This window comes from Gymnogyps californianus, chromosome 3 (assembly GCF_018139145.2).
Source record: "Gymnogyps californianus isolate 813 chromosome 3, ASM1813914v2, whole genome shotgun sequence".
Taxonomy (NCBI): domain Eukaryota; kingdom Metazoa; phylum Chordata; class Aves; order Accipitriformes; family Cathartidae; genus Gymnogyps; species Gymnogyps californianus.
The window spans coordinates 41,011,953-41,038,478 of NC_059473.1; the positions used below are offsets into that span (position 1 = coordinate 41,011,953).

A 26,526-nucleotide genomic window follows, 5' to 3' on the forward strand; every position below is an offset into this window, starting at 1 on the left:
GCTTTTGCAATATAAAAACAATTATATATGCTTTTTGAACACTGAGTTAAGCCTTGTTCCTTTTAAAGACAGTGGCAAAATTGCTATTATACACAGCAGCTTGTTTGAAGCCAATAGCAAATTCAATACAAAAGAAAGGTGAGGAGTAGAGAAAGGCAGGAGCAGATGGGAAATTTGCCATCAGTATAAAAATGGGGAACATGAGAAATGGCATAGAAGATCATGGCTCGTACCATGACTTAAATCTGCTTTGGGAGTGTGCTAGCAAGCTTGGTGGCTCTTTAGTGGATAAGGATAGCATTTCAGAGCAACCCTCTCTCCAGTGACTCCTTACTAAACAGTAACAAGTGTGGCTCATTTGGTAAGCTTACTGCAAAGCATTTGTCATTTTTAGTGATATAACATCTTGGTGTGTTCATGGACATTTATGTCTATAATGCATGCATATGCACATCTTTAGCTCAAAGCTGCTACAAAATTTTGTCCTTTGCAATATATTGAGAATACATATTCCAAACATCTCTGCTGTACATTTGCAGACAGGTTTGAGTGGGGTCTGTGCATCTTCCCCATATCTCTCCACTATAGGAAAAGGTAACTTTGACCCCAGATCGTTAAGCTCTCTCTGTCTGTGAAATTTTGTAGGGTGTAGCCTGGACAGCACTGATGACCTACAAAAATTATGGTAGATGATCTGTAGCTGACCCACTGAACTGTATTAAATATTACTGTTTACTTCACTTTTATTGCAATTGTGATTTGTTGATAAATAGTTGTGGTTTTCTGTTACAGCTCTTGAGGTCTGGCAGTGTTTCTGTGACCCAGAAAGTTTGGGAACTGCTATTCTATATTTTTGATATACAATGGCATTTGCCCAGAAATAAGCTTTGTAGGACATATGTGTGTATGTGTGCATATTTCTTACAAATGCCAGCAAAGATATCCATTAATTTGTTTGGCTACTGTTAATTCATTCAGTGCATATCAATCAACAAAATTAAACTTTTTTTAGTTTGTGGAGCAATGCTTTCTGTAACTATTTTTGTAGAAATCTCTTAATAGATTAATATGGGAATAAATACCTGCAATTTAGAAATAAAATCTACGTAGACATGAACATGGAATATTAATCAGCTGATAGTATGAGAACATACACAGCCTTTCATATAGCCTCTGCAGTATGTCTATCTTGTCTTGTTCTGATATTGTATATTAACTCAGAAAGAATCAAAATAGTTTGTTTTGAATGTGCTCTGGAAGCAGCACATACATAGTGTATCTATACTACTGGACATTTTATTAATTTTCTTTATAAATGGCTAGGAAACTAAGAAAAGCAAGCCTGTTGCCATGAGGCTTACATTTCCTATACAGAGGGAATCTGTAAGTTTTGTGAGAACCACTGTTGTCTCAACAAGTATGTACAGGGACACATGTTGACGCAGTGTGATCTGGAAATGTTATCGACCTGTATCATCTGAGTTTGTTATTTGCGAGTAGTAGAGTATCCATGTGCATTGCCTAGAATTATACTTGTCAAAATGTTATACATTCAGAAAGCAAATGTGTACCTAATTTTACTTGAATTTCATTTATTATTTTACCAGAATACACAATAAACACTGTATTGGTTTTTATTCATGTCAAATACATTTCAGCCTTAAGCAGTGAATACAGAAATTATTTAGACTCTAAGCTTGTTTTCATAAGTGCAGTGTGCATGTGTTTTACAGCTGTTGCTTTCAGGAGAAAACTTAAAATGCAAATCAATATAATATGACAGTGTAAGATCTACATATCTCAAATTACTTCCCAAATGCTAGCAATTATTTATCATTTTGCTACTTTCTGAGAAATGAGCAAACTTCAGTACATTGAGACTCCTGGAACCTTATTATATGAAAATTCTGACAATGTGGCAGATGAAATGCGGATGTCTGTGTGAATTTTATAGAATTTAACAAAATGGCTACTTTTTTGAGAGAGCGCTTCTAATAAATTATTGTTATTTTTAGGTTGGGCGTGCTACTGTCATCCTGAGAGTCAGATTTCCCAGATAAATCTTTCTACCTTTCTCTAGATGCTTTTGCTGTGTTAGGGCCTTGGTATTTAACTGAAAACTTAAGCTGCCCTTTATTTTGCAGTTTAGAAAGGGCTTGTAAGATATTGTGAGCATAAACCTGTGCCTAAAACAGTTTTCCTCAGCTGATAGCCTGCCATAAGAGGCTTTTATTCCAAATAATTTAGTTTCTTTTCCTCCTAAGAGAGTATTCCCAATGAATTTTGTTGTCAAAAAAGAAAAGGGGGAAAAAAAAAAGCTCCAGAAAAATATTGGACTTCACAGTAGGATGAAAGGTGATAATGTTTAGTGACACTCCTTGGCATGCAGTTACTCTTTCCTGGAACTTTCTCTGATACATCATCACTTCTGTTGGTGAGGTGCAATACACCTCCTCTCCTTTCAGGAACATTGAAACATCAGTGAGGGATGTGTGCCTCCACCATGTCGAATTGCTCTGTGGCTATTTTGTATTCAAGGTTCATCTTCATCTCTCAGCTTTTTTACTTTATTGGGATTCTCTGCTACAGAACTGAGAATAAGAAGCCAGAACTTCACAGTAGCTTCATTCCATGTTTTATTTTACAGAATGATTAAAATTCCAAATTGGCAATGATTAAAAAAATCTGTAGTGATTCCTAATTTAAAACAATAATACAGCTAGACACAAACTCGGGTAGGCCAGAACATTTGACAGTTTTCATGGGAACAGCCATGTACCTGTATGGATATTTTTGGGTTTTTTAACCATAACAGTCATATATATTGGATATCATATTTAATCTTTAGGACTGTTTTCCTATTAAACTGAGACTTTTGCGGTCAAGGCTGTGTGTGTAAATATGTATATTCATATGCATGCATCTTTTTCCTTCTCAATAATTTTTAAATCCATTGGTTGACTTAAACGATACGTAACAGAAAGGTGGAGGTCTTCAAGAGATTGTCAAGTCAGGTGTCATGAAAATTGATGATAGGATGAGGGAAAGAGCAGATTCTCTGCCACCTAGTAAAGTGAAATATTTTACATAAGTAGGCTCTGTTTTATCTGGATTTTCAATGACTTAGATGCAAAAAACAATCAAAGACATAGTAGAAAATATAGGAAGCCAAGCTAACATTTTTTTTTAATGTATGTTCAGTCAGTTATGATGTTGATAGATTATCCTTATGTATAAAGTTGTGGAAATTATTATTTTAAAAAACTAATTTATTTCTCACATAAACAGAGTAAGAAAACCAAAATAAATATTTTGACTAGATCATAGACCAATAGGCAATGAGCCCAATTCAGTAGAATAATACTATAATATATTATTAGACTAAGAAAAGAGTAGGACAAAGCCTTTTCCACAAAGGTAATCAATGAGAAAAACAAGGCAGAGAAACAAAACCTGACAAAAGGCTGTAAATCAGGACACCTTCATATCCCAACATACCAGAAGGATTCTGACCTTATGAATATGGAGATAAGGCAGCACAGGAAGGGCTAACGGGGGGAGCATTGCTGCTGGTGGAAGAGGTATCCGGTAATTCCAGCGAGAGGTGAAAAGTTAATCAGAGTAGAGTAGTTCCGTACTCCGCTGGTGTAGGAACACGGTTGCAGCACTCTCTAGAAAATGAATTTCTTTGACCCTACCAAAACTAGATCCCACTGGTGCTGATTTTTTTGTCCTCCTCTCAAGATATCTGTTATCTTCTGCTGGTTTTGATACCTGGTGTCCTTTTTGTGAACTTGTCTCTGCACTGTATGAAGAGAGAAACATGTAAGATCGCAGAATACAGGCGGGGCTTGTTAGTGGGAGCGAGACTATGATAATGATGAATTATTTTGCTGTTTGGTGGAGCAGGGAAGGAGGAAAGGGTGAATATAGTTGGAACAGTGAAAGAAGAGGACATCCAGGAACAATTTACTTTGGCCAGTTTACTTGATTCTCTTGTCTTTATCTTCTCCACACATAATGGTGTGTGTCAACTCCACTAGGGGTAGGACAAAGACTCCTGCAACAAAGAGGTATACTTAAGAATACTCTTACAGATCTCATACAGAAAGAGATTACGGTAGAGGGAAGTAGAAGATTGGAGTTCCTAAAGACCTGTTGCTGTTTGTTTCTTGACTTTTTTTTCTCTTGGTGCTCTTTTTTTTTTGTTTGCTTGTTATATATTCATGTGTGCTTATAAATGTATTCTCATTGTAAATATTCAAATCTTTGTTCTTTTGCTGTGATTCAGGGAAAGCCTTTCTGACCAAATATTTTTGAATCAATAAGACTTATTATTAACAATTATTATAAATAGCTAGCACCAGACATTCCTGTAATTGAAAACTTTGAGGAATTGATTTTTTCCCTACCTAAATCATTCCTGCTGTGCTAGGAAGTGCTTTCATTTAAAAAACAAACCCACACAGACAAAACAAAAACCAGAAGTATTGGAATGTCCCTCTCAGAGAAAAGTGAGCAAAGCAGAGCCCCTGGGGGCCCCCTCCAAGGAGAGTCAGCTGCCTTTGTGGGATGCACGTGAAAGTAGATACTCCCAGCCTGGCTTTCTTCACGTTGGAGCTTTGCGTGCCAAGTAGGGGATGGTGCTGCTCTTGGTGACATCCCACTCTTCAGTCCTGTGTTCACTGTAAAAAGTGTCATTTGGAATCATAGACAAGTGTCAGATGCCAAGGAAGGAGATTTTTGTCTCCTGCTCCTTTTCTGCAGAAATTCAGGGATCTTGACACAGATAATTTCTTCAAAGCATTGGGCAGGCAAGGAATGATCTGGGCCAAATATCTTTGTTTCATATTTCCAAAAATGATAGTAGGGATCAGTTTTGTGTATATAATTTTGAGTTCCTAGAAGCCAAAGTCAATACAGCAATCCCATCTACTCATAATGTTACATATTTTCCAGCCAGTAAAGGAATTATCGATCAAGTAGAATTACTTAAGATATGAAAGTTAAGAATACTGTCATTTAATTCAAATACAGAATTTTATAGCATAAAAAAACATGGTAACTAAATTACCTCTCAAGTCTGTCATAAGAAAGCAAGCATAGATCAAATACACTTAATCACTGTAATTAACTAGTTTACCTTTATATCTCTGATTAGCTATGGATCATAAGCCTCTATTTTCCTTTATCTCCCTTTAAAGTAGAATATAATTCCTATTGTGAATGTCACATTGGTTGTGTTCTCTGTGACAATGGAATTAACTTGCTTAGCTGAATGGCAAATCTATTATTTCAACATGTACTCACAGTGTAGTTAGAAATTCAGAATGAGCTAAAAATAAGTGCTTCCCATATGAGATAATTTCATTTCATGAACTTGTGTCAATTCATAATAGTGTTAATAAAACTTTTTCCTTAAGTGTGTCTCATCAGAATGAGTAAAAGCATATTCTTTAAAAAAAAAAAAAAATCATTTGAAATCTTCTTAATTTCTTTTTTACACTTTATGAAAGGGAAACTGGCAATTTATGATTCATCTAACAAACTTAGTTAGTACCTCCGGGTTCAGTTGTACCACCTGCTTTTGATTGTAGAACGATTACTGTATCGGGACTTAATGTGATGTTGCTGTAATTGATGGCACATGCACTCTTAGCCTGTCCCAATCGTAGGATGAAATGCTTGAACCTCAGTGGAAAATGTTTAAGGTAATGTATTTTACCTTGTTAATTTGGATAAGAAAAAACATGCTCCAGGTAGAGTGGTGAGTTTGTTATGCTGCAGAACTGCACTTAAGTTCAAATTTGTGTCTAACAGCCTCCCTGATAGCGTTTATGTGCCAGTAGCCACAATTTCCTATTTTTAGTCTTTTTTTTGTTGTGTTGTCTCTTTTTGAAAGAATCTTAGAAAAACAATGAAAGGCTGTGTGCAAGAAGCTTGAGCTGACTGTACATACGATCATTTAATGTGCCAAAAATGACACATGCAAACACTGGGAAAAAAATTTCTTCACGACTTTTAAATTTCATTTAGTTTATCTTAAAGCCTTATTAGTAGCATTATTAGATAAAACACTTCCTTGAAAGAAATGTGATTTTTGTAGTTGATGCTGTGCTGTCACCAAGCTTCAGGTTACTTAACTGAGTATGTCACTAGTATTTTTTTTCCACAGTTACTAAAGTACTAGAATAAATTATAGTTACTTTTAAACATAACAGAGGCATTACCATTTGTAAATTAAGAGATCACAAGTGTGAAATCAGTGTATTCATCTGTGTATAGTCTGGTCTGCCTTCGGAAATAAACATATATAACTGAGTCTAACATACTACTAATTTTTCCTTGTGATTTAGAAACAGATTTGTGTTGGCTGTTAACAGTCATTATTATATATATGGGGTGTCTGTGTGTATAAATGTACATATTTAAGAATATATACACACACACAAAAATTATACATTTAATAACTGTCCTGGAACCAGAATCTACATTCCAAACGCTCGCTGATTTCAGGGAACATGGCACAGATTTGGGTAAGACCCACAAAGACATTTAGGTGCTTTTTGGATGCCAAAGTGATATGGAATGATCTGTCATGGACATACTTGTACTGACATTGTTAGGCTTACTGTATTTTCTCTTGAAAGGTCCTTTGCACATAGAAGTTTGTTTATTGTGTGCACACAAAATAGCTGCCCAACATTTTACTGATCCCCTCTGCCAGGTAGCCTCAAATTCTTTGATGTTGCAATGCTAAATACCATAGTTAGCTAGAGCACACCCCGTCCTGTCCTCTGTCCCCAAATGCTTCTTGTCCTGGATTCAGAGTGTTAAAGTGTTCTGAATTGCTGGATGTTACCATCTCAACAGATGGTCCTTAGGCTGGAACATGCCTTAATAGCACGACAGGGTTGATGTTAAAATTTAGAACCTTTAGAGCTGTTATATTTTGCTCCTTTAGGAGCCTCACCTGAAGAGCAAAAGCTGTCCTATAGTTACTGCAGTCCTGCCTAGTTTGGGGCAGAATTGTGCTGCCAGAGCAATGTGTATGAGGCTGATCCAGTGGAGTGGGATGGAATCACTCTGGACTCATTGTAGCCAAATTGACGCTTCAGTGCTCCAGCTCGTTTTGGTGTTCAAAGGTGACCAAATGGAAATAAAACCTGAAATATGTGTTAGGCCTGTTAAATGCATGACTTCAAGTACTTCAAATGTGGGATGTCCTTCCTTTTTTGGTGAGATGTTTAAAATGAGTCTGAAATGTCTAAGGGGAAAGGTTTTGAGCATGTTTCACCAGCAAATAAGAAGAAAAGTGTAATTTTCCCCTTCTTCATAATTTAAAATGTTCCATTTCACTTTAGTAGAAACATGATTAATCTTTAGATTAAAAGTTGAAAGTGTACGATGAACAGTTCATTCCAGAAGAGATTTAAGAAATTCATGGGTCAGGGTTAGTAGAAAAATGGGATTATGATGAATGCAAACAAAGTGTGGAAAAGATAGTAGTAATGTAAACTATTATTTTTTTTTCTGCTGATAATGAAAACAAGAGAATTGCTGGCTAGAGGCAGATGCAATATGGCAGGTTACTGCAGTTTCTTGTTCAGTGTCCACAGAAGATTCTGATTTGTAGAGATTCAGTCTAGTTTTCCATTAGGAGCTAAGACTATCAACATCAAATTTAAACTAAGTGTGGAGAGAAGTAGGGCTACTACCTGGAGCTTTCTAACTGCTTGGCCTGCTATGCTGTAGACTCCAGAGTTATATATAAAGGGTGTAAAATTGCAAAGAGCATTTTCTGCTAGCAATCAGACAACCACTGTGCCTGCTGATATCTGGACTTGTAGACTATACGCCAGTCTTTGTATCATCTGCTAGATCTCCCCAGCCAGCTGTCCTCCGATGATTATAACTGATTTTAAATGGACTGTTCTGCAATATAATAAATATCTTACATCTTGATGTATTTATTTATTTGATTCTTTCTCAAAATGCTGCCTTAGAGGATCCAGTTTTTGATGGGAAATAATAGACCTTTAAATGTTTGTTTGCTCAGTGATAATTTGCTGTGTTTCACCTGATTTCTGAAGAGGGCTGAGTTCAGTTTTTAATTATGTTTGTGAACTAAAGTTGTATATAGAAGGTCTCTTATCTGTACATAAAAGATCTAATATATAAAGTTAGGCACTGTATGTGTATACATGTTAGTAACGCTATTTTTAGCTTTAGTGTTCTAGTTTGTAGCCTCTCAAGTGCTAATCTGAATTTTTTTACCTTTTTTCTTATATCTTTTTGTATCTTTTTAATTTTATATTTATTTCCAGTTCTCTCAGTTTTTCTTTCTACCTCTTGCTTCTGTCTTTTTTATAATTTTTTTTTCCTTCATTCTTTCTTACCTTTCTGCTTCCTTCCTTTTTTTTTCCCAACTCTTCCTTTGTGAACCATGGACTTCTGTTGTTGGGGTTTTTTCCCCATATTGGACATAGTTTTTTTTTTTTCCCCTCTTCTTATTTATTTTCTTCTCTTCACCCTTCCTTTCAGTGTACTTTAAGACCTTTCTTTCTTGGGTCACCCCAAAATGTTAATATACTGTTGCCATCAGTTCTGGCATTTGGTTTTGGGTTTTTTTGTTTGGTTTGGTTTTTCTAAAGGTACTTTTTATTATATGGTGAAGTGCTGATCCAAAAAGAACTTGATTATAGCTTTCTCTAGCCCAGCAATTTTCACTTGTGAAATTCCTGGTGGAGTAATGGGTCTAATGCTAGCTGTGGTAAGAGTACTTACTTAGAGGGTCCAGGTTTAAAGATGTGTAAAGAGATATCGGGATATAGAAATCCTATTTACAGTGGTTTTTACTAATGAGGTATTAATAGTATTCTGAATTGGTTGTTCAGGCCAGGTTCAGATTGTTCACTACTTTATTTATTTATTTATTTTCTTTGCAGGATACACTGGATTTGAGTAGTGTTATTTTTAGGGTAGACAACAGCCTTTTTTTGGCATTGCCAAACTATAATACTGTCTTACATTATGCTGAAGACTGAGTCGATATATCACGTTGAGAAGTCAGGGCCTAATTTCGGGAAAATGGCACGTGAACACTTAAATGTATTCAGGCTTTTCACTCCTTCTTTTATGCCAATTCTGGTCAACAAAATGCATTAGAGGTTAGTTGGTCATGTGCTGGAAACCCTTTTTTCTTATAGAGCTCATATTCTGAATGTTAATAGCTTTCTGTAATATAGCACTTTGTGTGGAGGAGGTTCAGATAAGTAACACCTAAAGCCTTGGATTTCTTCCAAAGTAGTTTATTGGGTTTCTATTTATAGTAACGTGTCTGTCCATGTGTTATATGCCTGACCTGTTGGATCAAATGTTTGTTCAGTGAGCAGTGAAACCAACAGAGCTGCTTCGCTGCGGGTGCACGCTCAGGGCACGCACCCCTCTGTATACCACCATGGCAGTGATTCCTCCCATCTCTGTCTCCATGCTGCTGAGCTGTGTGTGTGCTGGAAGGCAAAACTTTGGACCATCTTTCCCTCAGTAGAGGCACTAATTTGGGTCTTTCTCAGCCAAGTCTACCTACATACTGGATTTTGTAAAATGTCTGAGATAATTACATTTCTATACATCTTTCTTTCAAGTACAGATTCAAAAGAAACTGGGCAGACAGGGACTGCTGGGCGGACAGTGTGACTTCATATGCCTTGTTTGCTTGGAAAACATTGAAATTAAAGAATGTTGTTTGGAGAATTAACTCTTGATTCTCTTCTTTCTGTGGGTAACTATAGGACTAAATACTTATTGTTGATTTTTCTCTAAACTGTCTCCATGCAGTCTTGAAAGGTGAACAAAATATGCCAACTTGAAGTAGAGGGTAAGGATTATTTTTGCCTTGTATGCAGTACAAACATTATACCAGGATGTAGAGATGTAAGTCAACACAACAGTGTGACATGATTCGTTCCTGTTCAGGTTGTACTCTCCTATAACTCGTGGGTCCTTCTGTGGAAAAAGGAAACTAGTTAAGAGTGTAGAAAATACATTCTACAGCTCAGACCCATGGCATATCTAGTCCTGTACTGTGTGTCTAACAGTGGCAACAGCATGTGCCCCATCATCTCTATTAGAGGGCACATCCATGCTTGTTTTCTCTAGCATCTGCTCTGGACATGTTTTCGAAGGCTTTGTCTAATCTCTTTTTAAACCTGCTGCTGCTGTTTGCTTTCACAGCCTCCCATGGCAACAAATTCCAGACGCTCAATATCCACTTCATTAAAAAGTACTTTATCTTGTTGAAACTTAACTCCTACAAGTTTCAATAAACATCCCCTATTTCTGGTATTGTGGTACTTGGTGAATAATAATTTTGCCTTCGCTATACCTGGTGCTCTTGTGATGATTTTGTACCCCTTGGTAATATTTCTTCTCTTCTCCAAACTATGGACTCCTACCCTTTTTTGGTCTGTCTTCCTAAAGCATCTGTTCCAGCCTCTTAATCATTTTGATTATCCTTTTTCCTAATGGTTTCTCAGTTCCTGTATCTGTGCAACTGATTGCTCCTACCTGCTGGTAGCTTCTTCTCTTCCTTAATTGAATTTTAACTTATTTTTCTCAACATACCCCCTAAATTGTAAAGAACATTTTGAAATTTTAATCTAGTCTTCCAGCATGTTTTCAGTTTGTGCTGCTTTGGTTTTGATTGAAAATTTAATAAGCACATTTGATTTCTAGTCCATAGTTTAGATTGTTAATGAAGACATGAACAAAAACAGATACACAGCAGAATCTTCTGAATCTTTTCTAAAACGTCCTCCCATTTTTAAAATGAGCGTGATATTCCAACCAGCTTTACACCTCTCCTATAATAATCTCGACACAGTTTCTGTGGTTTGTAAGAAAGTTTTTATTAAAGATCAAAGTATATGTTATTTTCAGCTTCTCCAGCAGGATAACAGGGCTCCTGACTAGGAAAGATGGAAATCAATTGATTGATGTGACTTTTTCTTGACAAAATTTCTTATCTTCTAGGTGTTTATGTATAATAGCTTCATTACTTGTTCAAGTATTTTCTAGAGATTGAAGTTAAAATAACTAGTTTATTACTTCCCAACTTCTATTGCCTGCCCACCTTTTTTTCTTAAATACGGGTAACATTTTTTGCTTTTTCCAGTCTTCTGATACTTCACTTATGCTCATGAGTTTTCAGAGGTAAGTGCTAGAAGTTCTCTGTTAGCCTCAGCCAGTACCTTAAATATCCAAGGACGAAGCTCACTCGGCCCAGCCAATTTGAAAATATTTAACTTATCTTAGCACTCTTGGATCAGTTCCTTCCTATTTTTGCTTAATAGGAACTTAAGTGTTGATTGGTATTAATCATACCAGCTGGGAGATTTAAGGCTGCAGTGAAGATGATTACTGTCTATGGATTCCAGATTAATGGAAAACAGTCTTTATAGTAATGTTTTTCTCTAATAAACACACATAAAGATTTTAAGAACCAAGGTTAATCCAAGAATGATTGCTAATTCTTGAAGTCCAGTTCTTTGCTATCTTTGGCAAATGTACTGTAGCATGCCATAAAACCCCACCCGTAAGCAGAATTTTAAGAGCTGTTGAACAGGTTACTAGTGTTGAAGATGAGTGCTTTTGTCCTCACACTGGTGTTCAGACATGTTGCAGGAAAGAGCAGACTACTGATATGACAGAAGATGTGAAAACCTACCCCTTAGAGCCTCTGTGGTTCTGACAAGCAGATATGAACTCCATATCAGTATGCTGTATAAATATTACCTCCTTTATTCTTTAAATAGGTATAAAAATGAAGCACTAGTTCAAAGCCATGACATGTTTTGTTGTTATGTGCTCAGTTTTCTCAGTAGATGCAGCATTGCAATTTCATGGCTCCTGTTTGGGGAGAGAAGGACATTTTTGTACTGTTTTGAGGGGAAAGTAAATTCCTGATTAAATTTAGCGTGTTACAGAGATGCCTATTGTTTGTGAAGACACTGAAAGCTTTATGGGCCATTGAAGTGTTCTTAACAGCTTTTGAGCAACGGGAGTGCAGTAAAGATGGAGGCCTTTTTCTTTCTTGCTCTCATTTTCAATTCTGCTTAGGTATCACAGGCTCTGATGCAACCTTAACTGACACAGACTATCCTTTTTCTTAATAATAAAAAAAGAGAGAGGGTCCTTCTCAGATTAAAATCTAGTCTGAATAGTACTGTACTGCACTGCATACCCATTGTATGACTTTTGGTCTTTTTCTCACTGTCTGCCTAGGGGTATAACAGCATGAAAAATACCATGCTTTGTTTTAGTAAATGCAGTGTTTTGGTGGATTTGTTTTAACGTAGGTATTGTTTAAGCTAGATGAGGCAGGTGAAAGAAACACATTTTGCTCATGAAATGGAAAATAGTAGCATTTTTTATAGTCCTTATTTCCTGCAGGAGTTTCTTTCCCATTCTTCCATAAGCTCTGAAGAAATCTTTCTCTCATACAACAGAATTTCTGGGCTTACAGTAGAGACATCTCCACACTGTTAAGAGTGAAATCTCAGCCATGGTTGTCCTCTGACAGGTCCAGTCAAGCTAGTAGATGCTCCGGGCCCAGGCCTCTTGGCATCTCTAGCAGTCTTCAAATATGGAAGAGACTGCAGCAGGAAAGAATGAAATACTCTGTTCTCCGTTTTCAGCAAGTATGGGAAGGAAAAAAAAATACATGGTAGTATAAGAGACTTAAGGTAGACATCAATAAGGTACTGACACGTGGGATGGGTTGCCTGAAGAGACTGTAGGATCTCTTTCAACTGGAGATTTTTAGGGACAGGTTAGTCAACTATCTGTTAGAAGTAATATTTGTATAAATTAACCATGTATATGGACAGATGGACTACATAAGCTTTAGAGATCCCTCCCGACCCTGTATTCCGTAATTAAGTGTTGAAGACTGAAAGCTTAAACACAGAGGGTTTTTAGGTATTTACTGAATGAAGCAGAAGGATAGGTTTGATAAGCTCTGAGGGATCCCGGTTGCCAAGGGGATACGCAACAACACAGCATCAAGCAGTCTGCCCAAGACCACTGACGCAAGAGTCTGAAGAGCAAATCTAACAGATTCCTTGTAGCCTGTCTATGGCGTGAGCTCTTCTGTTTTGAATTCTTTCAAGAAGCCTGCTATTACTCACACATGCACACACACATACACACAGGCATGCATGGATGGTACAATAGAACATTGACATGGTCTGTTCTAATCTATTTTAATTAGAAAAAGCCTATTAGAAATTGCCCGCAGTACGGCGTTAATGCATGAAAATTAAGATTTATTACCATTGTCAAAAGAAAGGCGCGGAAGACTTGTTTGGTGCCAGTAGCTATTTTTTATTCTTTGTTTTCTAATATAAACATCAATTTGAATCTAAGCAATATTCAAATATTCATTCCTAATGTAATATATAGATTTAAAAGCCATCAAAATATCACCACTCAGCACATGAATTTCAAGGTGAACTGTAAAACCATTCAAAATCCTCCTTACTAACTGTATAAATTTTTTTAAATGGTGTTTGCATGATCCTTCAGACCCGTGACTAAAAATGTAGGGTTAGGAGAATCGCAAACTTGGAATTTTTGCTTTGTTTTATTTAATATTTTGTGCTATCCTTAGTTCAAAGAAAAAATACTGTTGTCACAGTTTGATAAGGTTCTTTTTTTGTGTGTGGATTTAAATGGTCCCCTACACTATGTGTAACCGTACTGTTAAGCTGGTACTTAAGAAAAAGTAAAATAACTAATCCGTTATAATTGTCAAAGACAAATGCATAATGTAAAGGATCTGTGTAAATAAGAGCAGTTCTGTCTTTATTTTAGTGCTGGTAGAATAGCAGTGGCCTTACTAGTGATACTAACTTTGTGCTGCTCGTAGTGAGAAGCAGTCAGTCAAACTGCAGAGCTTGACAAGCTGTACACATGCAGAACTGAAAGAACAAGGATTTAAACTTTATACAAATTTCAACTACAACACAAAAGTCAAGAAGCCTTGAATATGTTCCCCAAATTTATGTGGAATGTGAATTAAAACTAGATTAGGAGGATCCATTCAGAATTATTTTGGCCTCCCCTTTCTGTATTCCTTGAACATAATCACCTAGAAATTGCTACCATAAAATTTCCTGATATTGAAGGAACTTAAGGCATCTGTTGCACCTGCTTTTCTCCCCGCCCCCCCCCCCTCCTTTTTGTGATACCATATCATTTTTGATGCACTGTAGATTTTATATAGCTTTTGGCCTTTAAGTTTTAAGCTGGTTAAAAGGTTTTTAGGGCTGTTTTATGACTTCTGACATGTGTGATAGAGGTACCGTGGACTCCTTTTAATGAAACATCTCTTGCTGCCTCCATGTGTGCTGGCCCAGCCTTGAAGGCTACTGTGGTCCCTGCTGGTCCAGCGACCCTGCAACTCTCTGTAGTTGTTCTGCTGCTTGCATGGCGACACAGCAAGAAGATGGGAGTTATTCACGCCATTCACACCTATTGTGTGGTAGCTGGGATGCTTGTTGCTACAAATTTGCCCAAAATACGGACTCGGGACTGTTCCCACTGAGTAGAATGGCTGCAGTTATCGTGGTTTGGGAGGAAAAAGAAAGCTAGTGTTGCGAGCTGTGCTGGGTCACATCCCCTGCTCTTAGGGGCTAGAGAACGAGCCCTGGCTCTGTTTGGCTCGCTGGTATGGGAGTAGCTTTGCTATCTTGCTGCCATGGTGATATGCTCAGCACTTGGAAGAACCTGCATCAAACAGTTTCTGCAAATACACTTGCAGAACTGTAAAACACTGCATGAGACAATGGTCATCTTAGCAAGAGTGTGAGCCATCCTGATGAAGAAGTGGCATAAAACAGTGTCCTGGATCTGAATACCTCTTTATCTTTAGCACTTCTTAGTTTTTCTTACCAGTAGTATGAGGCAATGTTTTAACATTTTTCTCTTAAGTCCTACTGTGCGTCTGACTGCAGCCTTAGTTCTGGACACCCAAATGCAGTCATTTCTAATTCTTTTCATATGTTGCTATGATTATACCTAGCAGCAGAAAAAAAAGGTCTGAATTTTATTTATTTCAGAAGTAGGTTTTGTAAAGGGCTGAAGAAGATTTTCTTATGCTGCATTCTTGTAAGATTTTAGCTAATATATTAGAAAACACAGATTTAAACATATATTTGAAATGTATAAAAGTGTCTAATATGCATTATATTTAAAATATGCGTATAACCTAAGCAGCATATTCAGTGTTACTGTTAGGTAAAAGGATACATTTCTCACTAAGTTTCAGAACAGTTGTTCCTGTTCGTCTGAAGAAATTGTTTGCTGTGTTTTAGATTTTCACAGACTGAAATAAAATGCTTATATCCGATTTGTTCTGAAACGCAGGAGCTTGTTTCTTCTGGGATGTGCAGTAGTTTGGAAGTTTTGGAAGCTTATTTAAAAAAAAAAAAAGTCGGGCCTTTTCTTTATGCGTACAGGAAAACGTTCTTATTACTCTGAAACTTACTACCTCTTAAACAAAATGTCAGGAACAATGGAAATAGTATGAAGTTGGTTTTCAGCTGCAAGGATGACGTTGCTTCCTTTCCCTTACACTTTTCCTGCTTTCCCATATACTTTCCCATTTTCCCATTCCTATATAAAGCTTTTTTTCTTTATGTGACATTTTAATTACAGGGCAATAATGAAAATTAAGAAAATAACTATGGCAACGGAAGTTAGATTTTTGTATTTTTATATATATGTGTACTTTTGTGCAAATTTTCTTCATTAGAAAAATACACATTATATTTGTTTGAACATTTGGTTTCTGAATAAAATATACTTTACATTCATGCAGTTATGTAAATTGCATGTCAGGAGATTGTCTTTAGGAGGTTTCACATTTATCTAGGGCTATACATGGTTGTATCTGATTTAGTACTGCAGGATTTCATATTCTAGAGTAAGGTAGTGCTATGCCATGTTTTAATATTTAATCTAAGATGCGGAGGGCATTGCCCATCATACTGAGCAACAGTCTCCCATTGTTTCCTTGAATCCCATCTATCATCTGTGAATTTGTTTTCCTTATAAGTACTGTGGGGCATGGACTTGCCAAAGTGTCTGAATTGCTGTGACAATCATAGTAACAATGTCAGTTATTTTGTGTAGCAATAAAAAAATACTTTGCTCTTCAGTCTTCTTGCAATGACATGTTTTATTTCAGCCAAACACAACAAAACTCTCAAGACTTTTGAGTGCCATCCTAAGTGTGTACTTTACCTGTGAGGCGCAATCAGAAAATACGTAGTTAATGTAAGAATCATTATTTTAATGCATAATGCTTTCCTTGTGGTAGAAACAGAAAATAGTTTAAATTATGAATATTATTTGTGACATGAATTATTTAACAATGTCTGAAAGATTTAAAATACATCTCAAGGTGATACCTGAAGGACAGTTTTGAGAGTGTTTTCATCCTGAGGTGTGTTTCATGTTGACAGCTATGGCAGTAAGATCTTCAAAGAATTTTAGATCTTATGTAAAAGTTGTAGAGTCTCAGGTCATTGACTGGAATGTGCTCACGCCATTAAAACTTTTTTAATCTTAATCTCTTTCAGTCCCAGCAAAGATGCATTGTGATCTTTGCACTGGTATGCTGCTTTGCAATTCTGGTTGCACTGATATTTTCGGCAGTGGATATTATGGGAGAAGATGAGGATGGACTCTCAGAAAAGAACTGTCAAAATAACTGTCGGTAAGAGGTAACAAACAAAACTTCTCTTTTGGGGTGGACAAGAACCTATATGTGTTATATAATGGCATGGAGTAATTACCATAGTCCTGTGGTGTAGTTGGGAAGAGTAGGTAACAGAGGAAGAAATCGTTTCTTGTTTTGAATTTCTGGTTGTGGAGGTTGGTTTGACTAAATAAAGCACACTTTTTGAAGTTATTTTTGGTGGTATGTTTTGAGCAAGACCCTTGTGCTAGTTCAGTTATTTTGTAAGCCTGGGTCAAAGCCCATTAAATTTCAGTAAGTAAGTACTGAGGTGGCTCACATAGTTTCCAATTCTGTCATGTCTGTCTTTCATCAAGAGCTTTTTTTGTTTCTCCAGGAAGGTCACTGATCACTTTTGACCTAAGACTGCTGTCCCTTTTATATAGCGAGACCTTATATATATTCCTGTTTGTTGCACTCCCCTAATAGACACAGTGGCTTGCCTAGGAACTGTGAAGAAAATTAGTGATACAGCCAGAAAGACTGGACTAGTGACTATGTTGGATTAAGGTTTACCTCAGACACCTGCCACGGTTGTGTATATCTTTTAACTTTAGATTTAAGTAGGTGATTAGAGTTTTTGGGCCTTTCATTTCCAGAGTATGAATTTCATTTTGCTGCTCCTCACTGTCAGGTTCCTCCACGAATCTGTTCATCAGTGACGACCAATGCTTTTCCTGCATGGTATTGTCCAAGGTTCTCTTCTGTCCACCAGTAGAGCTGATTTAACAAACATTTGTAAACTTCATTCACAATTGTATTCTGTTTTTTTTCAAGGCTTTAACTTGTATATAGAGCACCCACTCTGATTCATTTTGTGGAAAAACAGTCATCCTTAAATAACTTCTCAGAAATCCATTCTAATCTGATCAGGGAATTGCTGGAGTGGGAAGGGGCCTCTGGGCATCCTCCAGTCCATTCCCCTGCTCAGAGCAGGGTCAGCTACAGCAGGTTGCTCAGGGACGTGCAGAGTTGGGCTTTGCATAGCTCCAAGGATGGACTCCACAGCCTTCCTGGGCAACCGGTTCCACTGTTTGCACAGAATCTACCCAGCTACCAATGGCTGGGTATACAGTGAGTTGGAGATAATTGATATTTATTTTTTAGAATAATCTAATAAAAAATTAATGTTTCTTTGAGCCTTTTCTCCTTATTTCTGCTATTCTTTGTTGATTTTGTGTGAAAACTCTTTGGGGACAGTGCCTTTCTATGCTGCACCTGTCACAGTGCAGTCAGCAGCAATTCACAATCCAGCAAATTGGATTATGTTTTTGCAATTATACTGGATTTTTACAATATTTTTTACATGCTGCTTTAAAAAAAAGAAAAGGGGGGGTGGGGGGAAGGATATTCTTTAAATTTGTAGCTCCTTTCAAATAGGACATACCTGCAGCATCAGGTAGCTTTGTCCTGAAACCAACCATCCTTCTGGCACTTTATTTGCAACATTGTTTTGTTTTTGTAAAAAGGCTTGGCCCTAATCTGTTTGCTTTCTTGTACGCCTGCAGTTCTGGGCAGCCTTCTAATATCTTGTCTGAATTTTCTAGAGTTCAGGGAGCTTTCCTTTCCCCATCAGGGTATTAGGTATCCTTCACTGTGAGTTGTTGCCTTCCAAATTTTTAAAGATACTGCATGTGTCACCTCTACACCCACTATCTCCATGTGTGAATCTTTGACAGAACTAGGTCAGATGAGGGGAAGGTCTTTCTGCTTATTGGTGTCAATGTGCTGCACACAACTTCAACACATGCAACAACTACTGCACCATGTTTTCCTCTTAGTTGTATCAACTAATGGCTCCCATTCTGTTCTGGGTAACTGCATAGGCCTAGCCAAGGAAGAACTTAATCTTCTTCACTTTGTATTCTTCAAACGGAAAAAAATTCAGAGTGGGAGTGACGTACAGTGCAATGGAAAACCGGGATATTATTTTTTCCATGTGTAAAAGACTAATTGCTTTTGTCTCTTTGTATGGGTTACACCAATCTGCCTTTCCAAAGAATACTCACCTTTGCTCAGTTTTCTGTTGGTTGGCTTGTGTCACTCTTGTGTCTCCTTGACTGTGTTAGAAGAGCCTGGGAGTAAATCCAGCACATTGACTTTAAACATAAGAGTCAATGAAACTGCTCTGCATTTACAGTGATAAAAGTGATCTCAGACCCCAGCTCTACTTTAAAGTGCCTTTCACAGAGTGATTCAAGTGCGTGATCTACCTACTAATGCCTGAACTAGAAGGCACATCCATGCTGTGTGTATAAACTTCCTAAACCATTTCTAATAACAGTGTCCAAGTGCTGGCAGCTGCTACCTGCTAACATTGAATCCTTCTCTACATGATGAAACTGGGCTCCTTTATGTGTTAAATATATTGCGGACTTAACTGAAGCGCTGTAAGATCAATTGCTGCCTGTGGCATATAGTTAGTACTTGGGGTAAGCACTTTAATAAGTAAGACAAGAATTATTGAATTCTTATATTTCTGCTGTGTGAGTGCTTTCACTGAAATTCAGGAACAGGCACTTAGTTTGCAGGATGTGCTGAGACAGAATGGTAATAGATCGTCTTTTTTTTTTTTTTTAGGTGACGATTGTCAAATACATTTGTTTATACAAATACAAAGTTTACATATATGATTCTAGAATTCTTTTTTGTTTTTAATTGATCAAATTTCTGAAGAAGCTTGATGGGAAAGGATGCTATTGATTTGAGAAGAACTTCACTGATGCTTTGTTAAAGGCTTTTGTCTTCTGAAAATCAATTTCATTTCTGTCTTTATTTTAAAGGAAAATATGTCTGAAATAGAGCTGTGGTCTAGAATAGTTCTTTGGCTAGAAATTTTTGGCGCTTGTGCCAAAAAATAGCAAGTGAGAATTTTTTAAAAAGAGCGAGAGAAAGTAAAAGGAAGACATTTTTAGAAGTCTAGAGCTTTTTGTAGCCTGAGAGAGGAATCATTGAGGTATGTTGTAAGCAGTATTTTCCAGTAAAGCCTACATGGTTTTTTGTTGTTGTGACTGTATTGTTGTTCACAAATACAAATGCAGCCTTTCTGATCTGCTTGTTGTAATTCAACATGAGGTTCCTCTTCTGTTAACCGTTGCTTAAACTCTTATTACGTAAGGAATACTTACTGCATATGTTGCCAAAAAGACCTTCCTCTTTACTGATGTGTTTATTTCTCGTGGGGGCTTTGTAACAAAAACAAGTCAGGGAAGTGGAAAAGCAGGCTTTTTTTGCATGTCTTCACTGATTGCTGAAGGGATTGTTGCTACCCATCTAAAAGAGTATATAGGAAATAGCACTTTTTGAAGAAATGAAAATAGGTTTGAAACTAAAATTATGAATTATGATTTGTAATCTTTGAGCTTCTTGCTGAAAAACTCAGCCTATGGTTGAGAACTGAAATGCATCTTGCCTTGCAGGTCATTTGTGACTGCCACAGTGTAAAGTCAGATTGCTGTTGGCTGCAAACCATTTCCCATTTTGTTTGTTACACAGACAGAGGGACTTGATATTCAATAATATTGAGTGGAATATTCAAGAGGAACTTGAATATTTGAAATTTAACTATGAAATGACTGAAATTAATTTTTTTGTCTTTTGACGTTGCTTTTGACTGGGTGGGGAGAGTGAGCGAGCGGCTGCGTGGTGCTTAGTTGCTGGCTGAGGTTAAACCATGACAGTCTTGTAGATACAGAAATTTAGATTTTGTTTTGGCCTGTTTTGCATGTTGTAATCCAAAAATGCAAATAGATAATTTAAAAGAGTTTACAATTGACGACAAATACTAGGGCAAATAAATGTACTTATCAGATTAATTACCAAGCACCACTGTAAAAATTACTGTGTCTTCTACTGATACACACATTGCAATTCAAATAAAGAGCTGGGGGGAGAAGGTCTGTAAAATTTATCAGGCAGACAAATTCTGGCTTCAGAATTGAAATTAGAATCTGAACTCTACTGAGTGGAAAACTGTATTGGTTTAGATGAAATAATGCTGTTTGTACTTATTTACACTGTCCCATATAAATTTCATACTGTCAATTATATGTGGGGAGACTGGCTGACTGAAAGTAGACTTTTTATTTTTTCATAACTGGACCAGGTCTGCTAAGAGGCAGCTTTTCACTTCAGAGGGTGCTGTACACTCTTGGCTTTGTTCCACAGAATTTGATTTCAGAATGCTGGACTTAAAAAATACAAATGGCTTTTGACCCTTCCTATTAAAAGGAATGTCAACTGATTGACATTTAAGGAATAAAAAAAGTAGTAATGACTGTGAAAAGTTGAGTGTTTGCAGTTTGTGCTTGGTATGGGATACAAATAATTCTCCTGAGACATCCACATTAATGTTGTTAGGCAGCCCTGATGGATGAGACTGGTTAAGAGGATATGCTTAGCAGTCTGGGAATTTTGCCTGTGTTGCTGTGCGTCCATTAGACACTGTGTCTATAAAAGCAGATTATTGTAATTTGAAAATAGTACTTTTTAATGGCTGATCTATTGTGAATAAATCTTGGCTAGCCTCTGACGTAACGTCAGTCAAGACTTACTCGGCTTTGTTGAAACTGGCTGATAAACTCTAAAAATGGCAATCTGGGAAACAGAAGAAATTACAGCTATTAAGAGATGGTCTCTGTTATCCAAAGTGCTTGAACCAAGGTCATTTTGATTTATTACCACTAACTTCAGCTGTTCAATATGCATCTTCTCCTGCTTGTTGCTGCTGATAGACATGCTAGGGTTCCTGCAGAGCTTGCACATGCCCTTAATTATTCTCATCTCACCGGCTTTTCCAGTATGCATTGAAGCGGTAGTAGCAGCTGGCATAGCTCCTGCCTCTGGCTGTGGGTTTGGCCCTGTCTCTTGAGAAGGGGCTAAGCAACATCAAGGTGGAAAAGGAACCGATGGTAGCTACTTTCCATGGTTCCTGAGTTTAGGGTGTACTAAAACTGTTGTCATGATTTTTTTTTTTTTTTTGCAATTTTTGCCTTTCTCTGATGATAATTGGAAGATTTTCTTGGTTTGTGTGTGTTCAAGGTGGATTCTGTCTTGCATTCTGTTCCAGTGACACAATTTTGCTATTTTGATCATTTCTCTTGTCCTCAGAGTAATATATAATGAAGGCACTTGTTCTTTTGTGTTTGGATTTGTGTTGGAGGAATTTACTTTTCTGTATGACATGAGCGGCAAAGCTATTTAGTTCACTTGGTGATTGCAGGGAGGCTTTGACCAATTCTGCCCTATAGCAAGTAGGTGATGATACTTAGGCAGTGTTTATGTTTGCTTTGGAAATTGTTTGGATTGTTTTGGGTAAGGGTTTGTATCCTCTATAGTTTTGGTATCCTGGAGCGGAGCTGAATCTTCCTGTTGAAATGCTAAGCTTTAGATCTCAACAGTACCCTGCAGCACTGAGTTCCAGAGATTAAATCTAGTTGTATACAATAATTATTTATTTTGATCAGTTATTATGTGTTGCATGCGTTACTTTCAATTTCATTAGATGTTTCTTTATTCTTGCATTGCGAGAGAGGGCCCACAATTGGAGCCCACAATTGATTTTTTCTGTTGCTTTATAAATCTTCCCTTCAACTCATCTCTGCTATTTCACCAAGTAGGGTTTTGCAGCACTATTAAGTAAGCATACAGCAGCACATGCTTACGTTGGTTTACCTTGGAAGTGCTTTGCCCCAGCTGATTGTGGGGGAGATTTTCTCTGCGCTGCGTGGGTTCTGAACATAGCAAGGTTTATATTGACTGATTTCTATTTAATAAACAAACTATGACAGGCATAATAATGAAATGTCTAAACAGAACAAGATGCTCAGATTTTGAAAACAAGCCTGTTAAAGAGCAACTGAAGATTTCTATTTACAAAACACTTATGCCACTTGGCATAAAAATGCCTTCTGTCAACATGGTGGACGAGGGGATCGAGTGCACCCTCAGTAAGTTTGCAGACGACACCAAGTTGGGCGGGAGTGTTGATCTGCTTGAAGATAGAAAGGCTCTACAGAGGAATCTGGACAGGCTGGATCGATGGGCTGAGGCCAATTGTATGAGGTTCAACAAGGCTAAGTGCCGGGTCCTGCACTTGGGTCACAACAACCCCATGCAACGCTACAGGCTTGGGGAAGAGTGGCTGGAAAGCTGCCTGGCGGAAAAGGACCTGGGGGCGTTGGTCGAGAACCGGCTGAATATGAGCCAGCAGTGTACCTAGGTGGCCAAGAAGGCCAATAGCATCCTGGCTTGTATCAGAAATAGTGTGGCCAGCAGGACTAGGGAAGTGATTGTTCCCCTGTACTTGGCACTGGGGAGGCCGCACCTCGAATACTGTGTTCAGTTTTGGCCCCCTCACTGCAAGAAAGACACCGAGGTGCTGGAGGCTGTCCGAAGAAAAACAATGAAGCTGGTGAAGGGTCTAGAGCACAAGTCTTATGAGGAGTGGCTGAGGGAAGTGGGGTTGTTTAGTCTGGAGAAAAGGAGGCTGAGGGGAGACCTTATGGCTCTCTACAACTACCTGAAAGGAGGTTGTAGCAAGGTGGGTGTTGGTCTTTTCTCCCAAGTAACAAGCAATAGGACAAGAGGAAATGGCTGCAAGTTGTGCCGGGGGGGGCTTAGATTGGATGTTAGGAAAAATTTCTTCACCAAAAGGGTGGTCAAGCATTGGAACAGGCTGCCCAGGGAAGTGGTTGAGTCACCATCCCTGGAGGTATTTAAGAGACGTGTAGACGTGGTGCTTAGGGACATGGTTTAGTGGTGGACTTGGCAATGCTAGGTTAGCAGTTGGATTGATGATCTTAAAGGTCTTTTCTAACCTAAACAATTCTATGATTCTGTGATGACTGTTGTCCTCTTGTTTTGGAGTGATGGAGAAAATGAGCTATAAAACCACTTAATTTTTAAGATGATCCCTATTTGCAGTCATTTTTATTTTTGCATCAAAAGAAGGAATACCCTTACAATTGAAGTTTCCATGGCTGGACACTGCAAAGAGCTGGTGGACCTCCTGCAAAGGCATTCAACATCCTGAGCCAGGAAGGGAAATCAATAATTCAACAAACTTGCACAAGAGGAAGCTCTACCTTTTCCTACCTTTTATTTTTCATTTTTAAAAAAGTATTTCAATGGGAAAGATATCGTATTAACAGTTCCTCAGTATCTGTACAGAGTAAGATTTTTTTTCCTCTGTTCCTGCACTGATACAAAAAAAGGGTCAATTTGTTTGTTTTGCATTTACTTTCAGCTACAAAGAACATCTTCACAAATTAAAAAAGGAGTGCCAAAACTCATGATCTGTTTAGATCTTATTCTGTTTGCATTACCGCCAGTAAACAGTTCATCATTAATTACATCATATTGAATAGGTCTGGGCTTCAACTCATTTTGTCCAAATGCACAAACCATTCTTTTTGTCCTACTCTTTGTTCAGTTAAATCCAATGGTTTCCTCTGGAGTTTAGGGCAGAGTGCTTTAGAGTCTCCTTAAGGCAGCTTTTCCTGTCATGCTAAGCATTGTTTAGGATGTAATACAGAGATTGACATATTTTGTGTTCTTGGAAGCTATATATACAAGTATGTGTTTGTTTTTTCCTTTCATGACTTAGAATTTGTGAACTCACATCAGAGAAAATGTTCCAACCTTAATAGAAATCAAATTCCAATTACTTTAAGGTTCCCGAGTACTGTAGGTGGGATAAAGGAACAATTCATGCACTAGAGTAGCCTTTCTCCTGTGTAGTTTGCTGAGGTTTCTCTATGATCAAGTTATCTTTTTTTTTCTTTTCTTTTCTTTTCAACTTAATGTATTCCGAAAACTGAAATTACTTCATCCCAGCAGGACTCATAAGATTCCCAAGGTCATTTTCTTTACCAGATTGTAAGCCTGCTCTAAACAGAGTTATTAAATCTAAAATTACTGGTCATTCTTGTGATCTTCAAGACTGATTTGCGACATTTCAGAGAGGTTTTTATTCTGCCTGGTAAGAATAGCGATCCAACTTAATAAAGCTCCCTGATAAATCATTCTTCCTTTCCTCTGTGGGAAAGGCATTAAAAGTGGCTAAAATTTGTAGTAGAATGTGTCTGAATTCATGCTCCATTTCAGGGTGACTTGCTCGTTCAGCCAGGGCTGACTTTGCATCAGATCCTAGCAAGCACCTGTTCCAGTGACACCATTTATTTTTAATTGCTTCTCCATCCTCAGAGCAGTATATAAAAAAGGTACTTATTATCCTGTCAGCTTATGGTAGATGTGTTGAGTTCTGTGTCTAATCCTGCGATGGTACTGTGAGCATCCTCTCAGCTAGCGTGATTTGATACTCCTCAAGAATACAAGTGTAACATGCTCGACGCTGCCTTTGGTGACCTGCTGAGTACGTGGCTGGGTCTGCCTCCCAGAGCACCAGGGCAGTGCCACAGTTAAGAAAAAACAGTTGTGGTGCCCACTGAAGCCTAAGCATTGTGCCAGAGCTGTTGGTACTGTTTGGCTGGGTGAGCTGGAGCTGACTCTCTTTTTCAGCCACATGCAGCACACTTCTGCCAGTTGTAGCACTGAGGTCGTAGTCAAACAACAGCGGTTCTTGGTGTTAATGCCCCGCTGGGAGGCATGGAGGAGAACTGATGGTTGAGGTTTGTTAGGACTGTTTTTTTCAGATGCTCTGTACACGTTTCAGGAAGATATACTTGGGTGAAATGTTGGGGATTTTCTTTGTTATTCTGAAGATTTTCTTCCTGATTTGTTTTCCTCATATTAATACATGGGTTCTGATACAGGTGGAGCCAGAGGCTCCTCTGTATGGTCTCTCGTACGGTCTCCCTATGTCCATGCCTCTCTAGTTAGAGCATCACTGTCTGTAAGTAACGCTTTGGATACAAAGTACTGTTGTGTGGTGGGCAGCTGAACCTCTCTTTTTATGACCTTTGTTAATCAGGGAAGTATGAGTTTGCTTCCTTTATTCAACTTACCCACATCCAGTTGTCTTGACCAAGAGGAAAAAATGCATTGGAGGACTTGATAAATTTTATTACCATTACTATTTTTTCATGTTACGTTTTAGGTTTTTTCCGTAATGAATTTTCTTCCTGTCAACCTAACTGGAAACAGAAAAATAATGCACAAATACCAGCCTTGGCATCTGCCAGATGCAATTCCTTATCTGTTATTTATTCTCTATTTAATGACCAGTCCTTTCCAAATAAGACTATTGCAAAATTATCATACAGCTCAAAGGAAGTTTTCATGACTGACAGCATCATAATTTGGTACATTTATATCTGGTTTCTTCACATACTAAGTGTTGAAAAGAGCCATCAGTGATTTGCATGCCTTCTGAGGGGGAGCATTCATCTTGCCTCAGACTAAATTTCTGATGGATATTTAATGACATATTAAAAGTGTTGGCTTTGACTTTTTACTGGTTTTCTAGATCTCCTTGGAACTCTCAGCATAAGTATGTTGTACTCATACGCGTGACCATAGATGATAATGTGATATCTTTTGTCATTTTGGCAGGTATATAGCTAACTGATCTTCACTGATCTCCCAAAATATTTCTTTAAAAAACCTGTTGGGAAAACGAGTTTTTAGTTTTCTTTATTGTCATTTATGAAATACCTCCTCAAGTCAGCTGGACTTGAATCAGTCTCTAAAATAATAAATTTTAGAGCTCAGCTTCTACTGGCTGAGTATTGGAGAAAAATGCAGTTTTACCAATAGCTAGC

The 26,526-nt window shown here is 37.7% G+C and overlaps 1 protein-coding gene across 1 annotated transcript in view; it reads left to right on the top strand.

Annotated features, from left to right (window-relative positions):
- Positions 1-26,526, top strand: part of PLD5 (phospholipase D family member 5) — a 189,583-nt gene that overhangs the window by 60,246 nt on the left and 102,811 nt on the right. Inside the window, 1 exon segment of the mRNA XM_050893661.1 lies at positions 16,647-16,783. Coding sequence (XP_050749618.1) covers positions 16,647-16,783 — 137 coding nt within the window.